General features: G+C 37.1%; 1 protein-coding gene across 1 annotated transcript in view; it reads left to right on the top strand.

Annotated features, from left to right (window-relative positions):
* Positions 1 to 12,894, top strand: part of tmeff2b (transmembrane protein with EGF-like and two follistatin-like domains 2b) — a 90,893-nt gene that overhangs the window by 39,840 nt on the left and 38,159 nt on the right. The window contains exon 4 of the mRNA XM_048200430.1: positions 11,633 to 11,659. Coding sequence (XP_048056387.1) covers positions 11,633 to 11,659 — 27 coding nt within the window. The remainder of the gene's footprint in view (positions 1 to 11,632; positions 11,660 to 12,894) is intronic.

Genomic DNA, 12,894 nt, shown 5'->3' with positions numbered 1-12,894 from the left:
TGTAAAACTGGGATATACACTCACCGGCCACTTTATTGGGTACACCTGTTCAACTGCTTATTAACGTATCTAATCAGCCAATGGCATGGCTGCAACTCAATGCATTTAGGCATGTAGACATGAGATGACCTGCTGAAGTTCAAACTGAGCATCAGAATGGTGAAAAAAGCTGATTTAAATGAGTTTGAACATAGCATGGTTGTTGGTGCCAGATGGGCTGGTCCGAGTATTTCAAAAACTGCTGATCTACTGGGATTTTCGCACACAACCATCTCTAGGGTTTACAGAGAATGGTCCGAAATAGAGAAAATATCCAGTGAGTGGCAGTTCTGTGTAAAAATGCCTTGTTGATGCCAGAGGTCAGAGGATAATGGCCAGACTGGTTCCAGCTGATAGAAAGCCAACAGTAGCTGGGTTTACATCTAAATGTGAAGCGACTCTTTTCAAAGTTCACAAACAAAAAAAGCCAAAAAAATCAAATGTGAATTAGGTGCGTTTCCATCAAGTTGTTTGAGCGGATGACAGTGGTACTGGTAACCTATAACCAACAGTAAATAACCGGAAACGGCTAACTTTTTCATGTAAGTCGAAAACCACCTCAAGCAAGTGGAACCATGCGGAAATAAAAAACATTTTTGCGAGTCTTTCGAAATTTAGTGTTTCCATCACTCGTTTCTGATGAGATACTTCAAAATACGCATGAAAACGGAGGTGGAAACATAGCTACTAACTCAAATAACCACTCATTGCAACTGAGGTCTGCAGAAGAGCATTTCTGAACGCACAATGCTTTTGAACCTTGAAGCAGATGAGCTACAGCAGCAGAAGACACACCGGGTGACACTCTTGTCAGCTGAGAACAGCAAACTAAGACTACAATTCACACCGGCTCACCAAAATTGGACAATAGATGATTGGAAAAACATTGCCTGGTCTGATGAGTCTCAATTTCTGCTGCGACATTCAGATGGTAGAGTCACAATTTGGCGTAAACAACATGAAAGCATGAATCCATCCTTCCTTGTATCAATGGTTCAGGCGTGCTGAGGTGTAATGGTGTAGGAGATATTTTCTTGGCACACTTTGGGCCCCTTAGTACCAATTGAGCATCGTTTAAACGCCACAGCCTACCTGAGAATTGTTGCTGACCATGTCCATTCCTTTTTGATCATCTTCTGATGGATACTTCCAGCAGGATAACACCTTTTTAGTCACAAAGCTCAAATCATCTCAAACAGGTTTCTTGAGTTCACTATACTCAAATAGCCTCCACAGTCACCAGATATCAATCCAATAGAGCATGTTTGGGATGTGGTGGAATGGGAGATTCGCATCATGGATGTGCAGACGACAAATCTGCAGCAACTGTGTGATTCTATCATGTCAATATGGACCAAAATCTCTGAGGAATGTTTCTCACACCTTGGTAAATCTATGCCATGAAGAATTAAGGCAGTTCTGAAGGCAAAAGGGGGTCCAACCTGGTACTAGCAAGGTGTATAAAGTGGCCAGTGAGTGTATAATAATCTTTGAAAAAATTGTGTACAGTATGAGTTTAGAGCTATAATTATATTTATATTTGAAATTTAAAATGAATTGTAAAGATAAATTGGTCTTTAAAGACTTTAATGACAGATGTTTGAGTTCATATTACAATCTCTGGGTTTTGATTGTGGACATTTTGACAAATCTGAGTACAGTTTGTGACATTGGTGAGAGCGCTTCTGAAATTTGGATTTCACTGCTATACAGCAGACACACAGTGTGAAAGCTCATCACACACCTGCTGTTGCAGCTCCCCTTACACGCTGCTAATGTGTGTGGTGTGAAACAGACCATAAGGATTTAAATAAAAGCTCAAATTATTACTGAACAACATGAAAAATTTACATTTCAAAAATGTTTTACTTTTGCAAAGACATTTTTGTGCAGGATACAGATTGTTTTTCTCAGGGAGACAGTTGAGAAGCTGGTTTGACTGACATTCTGACAGTGTGACACTTTAGGTGATCTTGTAATGGCAGCCAATTTCAACCCATCTCAACTGGTACAATATTACAGTGGAAGAGAGAAAGAGAAACAGAGCACAGTGCTGAGAGCAGTCACTGCTGAAGATCTGATACTCTAATGCTCACCGAAATTGAATCTTTAAATAACATTTTATACCAGAAACGATTCTTGTTTGTTTTCACTCCTTCACCCATTGTTTTTCTCTTTCATTTTAGTCTCTTTCTTTCACCTTTTCTTCATTATCTGATCAATTATCTGATGTGTAGAGAGACAGCTTTAGGAAGCCTATTCAGAAAAGCTCCGGGGGAATCACAACCAGGCTTGTGTAATGCTATAATGGCAAATGGGTTTGTTCCACCTCTTTACATTTTTTTTCACACAGATACACACTTCTTCTCATTAGAGGTGACTTCCTTTGAACACACACACACACAAAGTATTTTGGTCCAGCTACTATTGTCCTCTTTTTGTCCTCTGTCTCTAAGATTAGCCCAATTTTTGTCATATTTTATTAAATGAGAAAGGTGGCTAATTCAATCGAGAACAAAGATACTTGTATAATAATAAATATCAATGTACAAACCCGATTCCAAAAAAGTTGGGACACTGTGAATAAAAAAAGGAATGCAATAATTTACAAATCTCATAAACTTATATTTTAGTCACAATAGAATATAAATAACATATCAAATGTTGAAAGTGAGACATTTTGAAATGTCATGCCAAATATTGGCTTATTTTGGATTTCATGAGAGCTACACATTCCAAAAAAGTTGGGACAGGTAGCAATAAGAGGCCGGAAAAGTTAAATGTACATATAAGGAACAGCTGGAGGACCAATTTGCAGCTTATTAGGTCAATTGGCAACATGATTGGGTATAAAAAGAGCCTCTCAGAGTGGCAGTGTCTCTCAGAAGTCAAGATGGGCAGAGGATCACCAATTCCCCCAATGCTGCGGCGAAAAATAGTGGAGCAATATCAGAAAGGAGTTTCTCAGAGAAAAATTGCAAAGAGTTTGAAGTTATCATCATCTATACTGGATGCCCGTGATCTTTGGGCCCTTAGACGGCACTGCATCACATACAGGAATGCTACTGTAATGGAAATCACAACATGGGCTCAGGAATACTTCCAGAATCCACCGTGCCATTCGCCGTTGCCGGCTAAAACTCTATAGGTCAAAAAAGAAGCCATATCTAATAAACATGATCCAGAAGCGCAGGCGTTTTCTCTGGGCCAAGGCTCATTTAAAATGGACTGTGGCAAAGTGGAAAACTGTTCTGTGGTCAGACGAATCAAAATTTGAAGTTCTTTTTGGAAAACTGGGACACCATGTCATCCGGACTAAAGAGGACAAGGACAACCCAAGTTGTTATCAGCGCTCAGTTCAGAAGCCTGCATCTCTGATGGTATGTGGTTGCATGAGTGCGTGTGGCATGGGCAGCTTACACATCTGGAAAGGCACCATCAATGCTGAAAGGTATATCCAAGTTCTAGAACAACATATGGTCCCATCCAGAAGTCGTCTCTTTCAGGGAAGACCTTGCATTTTCCAACATGACAATGCCAGACCACATACTGCATCAATTACAACATCATGGCTGCGTAGAAGAAGGATCCGGGTACTGAAATGGCCAGCCTGCAGTCCAGATCTTTCACCCATAGAAAACATTTGGCGCATCATAAAGAGGAAGATGCGACAAAGAAGACCTGAGACAGTTGAGCAACTAGAAGCCTGTATTAGACAAGAATGGGACAAAATTCCTATTCCTAAACTTGAGCAACTTGTCTCCTCAGTCCCCAGACGTTTGCAGCCTTTTATAAAAAGAAGAGGGGATGCCACACAGTGGTAAACATGGCCTTGTCCCAACTTTTTTGAGATGTGTTGATGCCAAGAAATTTAAAATCAACTTATTTTTCCCTTAAAATTATACATTTTCTCAGTTTAAACATTTAATATGTCATCTATGTTGTATTCTGAATAAAATATTGAAATTTGAAACTTCCACATCATTGCATTCTGTTTTTATTCACAATTTGTACAGTGTCCCAACTTTTTTGGAATCGGGTTTGTATAAAGAGGCTTAAATTCAGGAGTAGGTGTACGCTATATCAAATATTTTTAGTTATTGATAAGCTTACACTACTCTTCAAAAGTTTAAGTCAGTAAGAATGTTTAAAATTCATACTTTTATTCAGCAGAATTGATCAAAAGTGACAGTAAAGGCATTTATAATGTTACAAAAAGATTCTATTTCAAATAAATACTGTTCTTTTGAACTTTCTATTTATTGGTGAATACTAAAAACGAATCATGGTTTCCAAAAAAAAAAAGCAAAGAAAAAAAGCGGCTGTTTTCAACACTGATAATAATAGGAAATGTTTCTTGAGCAACAAATCAACATATCAGTATGATTTCTGAGGGATCATGTGACACTGAAGACTGGAGTAATGATGCCGAAAATTCAGCTTTGCCATCACAGAAGTAAATTACATTTTAAAATGTATTCAAATAGAAAACGGTTATTTTAATTTGTAATAATATTTCACAATATTACTGTTTCACTTTTTTTGCTCAAATAAATGCAGCTTGGTGAGCCTAAGATACTTCTCTCAAAAACATATAACATATTAAAGACCACAAACTTTTGAACGGTATTCCCATAAATTATAGAAAATTATATTTGTTTGATCTTTATTTTTCTTTCAATAACTTGGGTAATAGGTTTTTAATGGAGTCAACACTATAATTTGTGTAATTTCAAGGAATTTGGCTTTCTTCTTTCTGATGAACACAATCAGCGTTATGTTAATAAATATCCTGACACATCTAAGCTTTATAATGGCAATGAACGGGACCAACAAGTATGAAACTCAAAAAAGTGCATCCATCCATCATAAACATACTCCACACAGCTCTGGGGATTAATACAGGCCTTCTGAAGTGAAGTGATGCGTTTGTGTAAGAAAAATATCCATATTTAACAAGTTATAATGTAAAATATCTATAGCTTCCGCCAGACCGCCTTCCGTATTCAACTTACGAAGAAAGCGTAATGCCTCTCGCAGTTCAAAACGCTTACTCTATGTCCTATCTCTTCCGTAATCAGCTTACGGAAAAAAGCGTTTTAGTAACTTAAAGGTTTTTATGTAAGCTTGATACAGAAGGTGGTCTGGTGGAAGCTAGATATTTTACTTTATAACTTGTTAAATATGGATATTTTTCTTACACAAATGCATCGCTTCACTTTATTACGTTTATGGAGTATGTTTATGATGGATGGATGCACTTTCTTGAGCTTCAAACTTGTTGGTCCCGTTCACTGCCATTATAAAGCTTAGATGCATCAGGATATTTATTAATATAACTCTGATTGTGTTCATCAGAAAGAAGAAAGCCATGTACTATACACCCAGGATGGCTTGAGGGTGAGTAAATCTTAGGGTAATTTTCATTTTAAAGTGAACTACTCCTTTAAGTAGGGAATACAGACAATAGGCCTGGTTACACAGAGCGCTGATACAGTCTTAAACCTATTCCAAGACTAAAATGCATCTTTGAGCTGCTTTAACTGAAAGCTACTTGCACTGCCATATCTTAATATATGTCAGTGCCATTGTTTTGTCTCAAGATGCACACCAGTAATGTTTTCTAAGGCACGTTTATAAAAACTAATTAAATATCCTAATTAAACGAAGGCCTAACCCTGGCTTAATCTAAGCCCTGTCTGTGAAACCAGGCCTAGATGTGTTTAAAACAACCTGCATATCAGGCTAGTCAATTTTATGTTTGATACAACATATATAACAAAAACCAGTGGAATGTGGAATGCAGAGTCCCAGCCATGGAAGAAAAACAGCCATCTGTGTGTGTCTGTGTGTGATGCTGAGATGTGGGGTTGTTCAGAGGCAAAGGCAGTAATCAGTGTCAAGTAAAGTGGGCTACATTTCCTCACAGACCACAAATCATTGTGTGTGCTATATGGGTGTACACAAATCTGTGTGTGTTTGGAGAAAGAATAAACACAGGTCACACTGTTCTCAAATTGATCACCCATTACTTGTAAAGAAGAGAAAGATAGCGGGAGGTAGTTATAAATCAGACCCAGTGTGTGTGTGCGTGTGTGTGTGTGTGTGTGCGCGCGCGCATGTTTGTGTGTGTGTGTGCTGAGAAAAGGGGCAAAGCTAGAGGAAGATGGAATCGGAAAAGTCATCATTAGTATAATTCATCAGAACATCTAGACGCTCCCCACAGAGTAGTTTGAGAGAGAGAGAGAGAGACGAGCAGAGAGAGAGAGAGACAGTCTGATGTAATACCAAAAGGACAGACCCAGACAAATAATTTGGCTAATTATGGAAGATCATGAGTGCACGGGGGATTGGTCTGATCAGCAAAGGGAACGAGGAATGATCTGGAGAATGAAAACGCAGATTGAAAATGAAGAAATGAGATGCTGAATACATAGAGCCTCTGTCTCTCTCTTTCTATTTCAGACAGCTGAAGTGTCACAGGTTCAGTGTAATGTGGTCCTGTAATTGAGTCCCTCATTAAAACCACAGCCTCATGAATATGAACGAGCTCAGCCTTATTTGCATACCTCCGACTATTTGTGTTACCTGTGACCCAGCAGGGGACACAGAAGTTTGGGAAAGAGAAAGAGAGTGAGAGAGAGTCTGTGAGAAACTGAAAGGGTGAGGAAGAGGACATTGCAAAATGTTGTTTTCTTAATCTGTTCTTTTATTTTGTCTTTCTTTTTAGATAAATGTGTTTTGAATTTACATGATTTAATCATGGTTCCACATGATCTGATTAATTTACACAAAAACAATTTGTTCAAGTAACTTTAATATTATGAAATGTTCTTTTTTAAAAGGTTATTTTTAAGTGACCCGATTAGTCTCAAAGTTGTTTTTTTTTTTTTTAAGCTTCCCTGACAGGATTAATTTATTCAGATTCATGTATTTTTCTTAACTACGCTCTCCACAGTGTTAACCCGGTGTAATTGAAAGAGTTCCCAACATATCTGAACATTAAACACTATCAAGTTTTTTTTTCTCATCCTGCTCAAAAAAAAAACATAAAATAGTAGTTAATTTCGACATTTTTACTCTCCCCATTAAGTTCCATACAAAACTACAGTTTCAGTAATGTCATAATTGAACATAATTGATTGGTTCACATTTGCCCTACATAATTTACTCTACTAGACTGCACATTTCAGAGAATTGCATTAATATTAATTGAAAGGAAAGAAATCATGAAGATATTTCTGAGAAGCAAATTCATATAATACATGTTTTCTGAGATGATATCCTGAATTAAGTTTGTTTTTTTTCCACTATTGGCAAATCATTTTTCTTGTTTTAATCATAAACCACAAAGTTTAGTTTTTTATGCTTTGTGTTTTCCAAATCAATATAATTCTTCTTATTACTTTCTATTCACATTCCATTTTTTGCATAGTCACAGTATGCTTTTTTTTTTTTCTTTCTTTTTTTTTTTTGTTATCTTTTTCCCACCATCTAAACATTATGAACAAAATATTTTTAAAAATGTTTTTGAAAGAAGTCTCTTATGCTCACCGAGGCTGCATTTGTCATGATTGAACTAAAATTGCTTATTTTGCAATAATGTCCAGCTTGCTGTACATTATCCCTTACTTAGAAGGGTTAAGATACTCCATTTACTTTTAAAAACAAGAGAAAAATACTGATTAAGAAAAGTATTTTTGCAGTGGAGCAAGAGAGGCAGAGTTTGGAATTAAAGGAATAACACATTAAGGCCTCGCCTTCCTGTGGCCATCTCAAACGAAGATTTATATTTGTTCTGGGCGGGGAATAATTGGTGGGGTGATTGATGGGAGGGCACAGAGCTATAAGCTGCTCCTCTCCATCATAACAAATTGATGAATGTCAGATTTTCCCAAAGCTGCCGTCAAGCCCAGGGGCGGATGGCGAGAAAGACTGAGAGCGAGAGAGTATAGCGCAGTCTAGTCATAGCGCTTGTGTCCTTGAACTTGAGAGAGAGAAAGCGGGGTTATCTGGGGCTACTTTTTGTTTTCACCTCAAATGAAAGCACACAAACTCCATTATTTATATTTTGAGAGGTACAGATGCAGCCGGAGGACAGATTTATAAGTATTAAAAATTGGAAATGAGGTGACAGCCAGCCAGCCTCCCTCCCTCCCCTTACTCTCTAATGTATACATTTCCCTCTATAGTTCTTATTCTTTCACCCTCTAGTTCTCAGTTCCACAAATCAAATACATTGGGCTCATAAAAGCTCAGTTTAAGTCCTGGGAATGTTCTAGAATTAGAAGCCTCTGGTGTACGTTAGTGTTCTATAAATGCCTCTTTTAAGTAGGGCTAAGAGAGAAGTGCACTGTGCCACACTGACTTTTGTTCCACGTGATGTCTGTGATATTGCTTCCATTGTTCTCCTCTGCTCTGTCTGTGCACTCAGATAAAGCTATAGAGATTCATAACAGATAATGTGGTTATTGGGAAAATGGCACAACAGGTGAATTTGTATTTGTAATATAAGCATGCACTAAACAGAATGAAACGGACCACATGGGAGGCAAAATTCTGCCCAAGAACTGACCAGTTATAGGAAGAGACCAACTAACCAACAAAGTGACAGCTTTATGTGACTTTTACAGGGGCAGGTAAATTGACCGAATTTATGCTTCTCATAATCTAAAATGCATTGATCTATAAGCTTATGCAAGTGGCATAGTGCAAATCCGCGGGCGGTGGGGAGGGATGGGATGGGTGGATATTTATATAATATATATTTAGCTATATAAAATGGGTAAATATAAATAAGATACATTGAATATGTCACATTTAGTTTAGTTTTGTTCATGGACCTTCAGTTTGCTTTTCATTTGTCTCATTATCTTCATCTGCCCTCATCCATCTGTCAGCAGCAAACACTCATGTGACACAATAATCATAATTATATTAAATAATTACAATGATTATTAAATTATTGTCAATAATGAATAACAACAAAACTGTCACATTCATTTTAATTGCACCAATGGGATGCTCCACCCAAAAATCATTTACTCACCCTCATGCTGTCCCAGATGTCCCGGATGTAATATCTTATGAAGCAAAACGATGCTAATACTAATACTTATAGTATTTTAAAAATCTTTAATCTTTTTTAACTATAAACTGTAATATGCCAACAATCATAGACAGGTTCCTGAGAGTGTTGTGAAGCGCTACGTCTGCATTTTGAAGCTCACGCAAGAAGTGATGTGGAAGAACAGAGGACCATCACCTCTCTTGCAAGCTTCACAATGCGCTTACATCACACTTCACAAAATCCTGATGTTTACTGCAAGTATGAGCTCATGAACGCTTGTATGACAGTTGGCCTGAAACAATGTTTTTTAGGTCAAAATGATAAAGTATTAGAAAAAAAAGTAAATAAAATATTCTTGTTCATTTTGCGTGGTTTATGAAGCATCAACTTTGGAGGTCCTATGCAGGACTTGCATATGGAATCACATAAATTGATAAATTGAAATTCTAAAAATCTTTGTTTGTGTTTATCTGTGCTTTATTTTAGGAGTATCCCTTTAAAGGGATAGTTCACCCAAAAATGAAAATGCTGTCATAATTTACTCACCCTCAAGTTGTTCCAAACCTTTTCTGTGTTCTGCTGTACACAAAGGAAGATATTTGGAAGAATGTTTGTAATCAAGCAGATCTCGCCAGAACACAGAAATTCATACAGATTTGGAGTAACTTGAGGGTGAGTAAATTGACAGAATTTTCATTTTTGGGTGAACTATCCCTATAGACCAATATGGTGTTTGCAAACAGCGATGATGTATTTTTGTGGGCGGAGCCTACCTGGTTGCAGAAAATGACAGTTGAGCAGTAGCAGTCTATGGAAGCCATGAAATAAAAGAATAAAAAAAAGTTAATTTCGAGTTTATATCTCACAATTCTGACTTTTATTTCTCGCAAATCGGAGTTTATATCTCACATTTCTTACAAAGAAAAACAGAATTGTGAGATATACTCGTTATTCTGTCTTTTTTCCTCGGAATTGCAAGTTTATCCCACAATTCTGACATTTTTCCCCTCAGAATTGTGAAATAAACTCACAATTGACCCTTCACAGGGAGTTTGATTGACAAGCGTTCTAACCAATCAGAACGGCAAATCCACCATTTTGTCCGACAAAGCAGTCAGGAGTTAGAAGATTAACCTCGGTGGAGTTAAACTTGAAAAATGTTGTATATTGACGTCTTTCTGCGTTTGAAACAACATTCCTTCTCATGTTCATTCATGTTTATTTGATGCTATACATGAACTAGTAGTAAGAGATGATCGGTTTACGAGCCTCTTGAGCTGAGGCGCTACAGCAATCTGTCACGACACATTAAAGAGCCACAAAACGTTTTTTATTGTTTGAATTTCTTAAAAAAACTACACCGTTTGAAAGCTGGGACTTTGTTTAATATCATAAGTAACCTGCTCTGTCTTGTCTGTCGACGTGTTGTCAGTATCCTCTTTGCTCCGCGATGTATTTTTCACTGCGTGTGGCGTGATAGCGCCACGGCTTGTCGGACCAAGCAACAGTAACTAAGGGAGGCGGGTCTTTGCGAAGGGTCAATTGCGAGTTATAAAGTCTGAACTGGGAGTAATAAACACGCAAATGCAAGAAAAAAGTGAGAATTGTGAAATAAAAATTTTATAGGCTATGTTTAAAAGTTATCTATGTAAAATGTTATAGGTTTAAATATTATTTCATGTATGTCCTCTGAACTGCATATGTGAATATTATGTAGACTTACTGTTTACATCAAATTCCTGCTTTAATAGACTAATCCTTGCAGGTTTCATCAGTCCAGTCTGTGAAACGTCTCTGTTTAGCTTCAAAGGACGTTTTCAACGATGGTTTTCTTTAAAAATGAAGACTATATTTTTTTGCATTCCGATTCCAACATCCAGAGGCACAACAAAACATTTTTCTCCTATTCTGTGGATTTTGCACATTTTCCTCCAATTGTTACCGCTATTTTTCTACAACCACTATGCGCGCGCAGCTGCAAGTGACGTAATTGTGACGTCTGCTCCAAAGGGGTCTATTTGACATTATGCCTCTTTTTTCATTATTAATTAAACAGCATTACAGCATTTTCCTTTTTTAAAAGATTTTAAAATGATTTAGCTTTTTTTTTTTTTTTAGCAAAGGGGGTTCAAATCCCAACCTAATTAATTTTAATAAAGTGAAAATTACAACTGAAATTGACAGCCAGTAATCAATAAGCACTTTGTGTTCAACAAGAAAAAAAAATCATACAAGTTAGACACAACGTGCTCGGCTGGGTAGATGATGACAGAATTTTCAGTTTAATGCAAATGATTTGCAAAAGGATCGACTTGATTAGACAGATGGATTTTAGATGTGTGAACGGATGATTATTGCCACGTTTTGTATCTATGAGTGTGCATGAATATAAGTAATGTAATTACCAAATACATTGTCATTTTGTGTGTAAGATGCATTCAGAATTGGTTCAAAAACACGACTAAATCTGTTCGAATGGACATTACACTTCTGTTCCTGACCATCTGTTTTTCTGCTTTGTAGATGCTGGCTCTGGATCAGGGGATGATGGTGAGTATTTTCAACTCGTCTCTAATTAATACGGAGCGTTACTATAATGATCTCGCTTTGTCTGTTCACATCCGCACACACATAGATGCTCATACTGAGTTTGGATGACAGCAGCTTCTGTCCGCCTCTCTTGATAGATGTGAAAATGCCAGCGGTACTTATGAAGCGAATCCAGGATGAAGAATTTCACTCTAGAGCATGGCTAATTAAAAAGAGATACAGGATGGGGTGATGGGAAGATCTAGAAAGAGAGAAACAGAAGAAAGAGAGAGGGAGGGAAGGGAGGGATGCTCTGAAGTGAGGGAAGATATATCTATTATGAAATATTAGAAAGTTCAACTAATCAATCGGGAATGAATGTGAAACAAGGAATGGAGAGAGAGATAAAATGTGAAATAGTAGCATTTTGTTATACCATGCTATAATGTTGCCTGTTTATATCAAAATTTGCATTTTTGATCAAGTTTTGTACATTCATCAAGATCAAGTCAAGCACATTATATTCTGGGATAAAGCATTTAATGCAGTAAACTCTATGTTTGGAATAGCATACTAACATACTGCTCTATTTCAGCAGTATATAGTATGTTTGTGGACAGTTATTGTATGCAGGGAACACACTCTCAGAAAAAAAGGTACAAAATCTAAAATCAAAAGGAACTAATATGGACCATTTAGGTACTAATATGTACTATTAAGGTACTAATATGCACCCCGCTGCTGCATAAAGGGATAGTTCACCATAAAATGAAAGTTAAGTCATCATTTACTCACCCTGGTGTTCTAATGCAGTATGCTGTTCTTTACTTTTTGGACCACAAAAGGAGAAATTAAAAAAAAAAAAATCTCCCACTTGTGCTCGTCCATATAATGGCAGTGAATAGCAACCAGCAACAAGCTTTATGTAAAAGTATGTAAAAGTATCACAGAATGATCCCATGCAACACGTGTTCTGGGGGTATACCATAGGGTTTGGTAAAAAACAAACCGAAATTTAATGTATTATTTAACAAAAATCCTGACCTTGGCCATTGGTCTTCCGTTCATGGCTGCGCGACGTGCGTATTTGTGATCACGATAACTTCTTGTTGCGACAAACACAACGGATATATTTACCTCCTAGAAGAAAGTACATTTCATGTCGTGTTTTTCTTAGTCTTGACTTTGTGTGTTTTTTCTGAGTCAGAGTGAATTATGGCGCTAATAGAGTCTCACGAACACGCACATTGCATGCC

This window comes from Megalobrama amblycephala, linkage group LG8 (genome assembly GCF_018812025.1).
Source record: "Megalobrama amblycephala isolate DHTTF-2021 linkage group LG8, ASM1881202v1, whole genome shotgun sequence".
Lineage (NCBI taxonomy): Eukaryota > Metazoa > Chordata > Actinopteri > Cypriniformes > Xenocyprididae > Megalobrama > Megalobrama amblycephala.
Note: the sequence above shows the minus strand (reverse complement) of the source record. Positions and strands in the feature narration are given on the sequence as shown.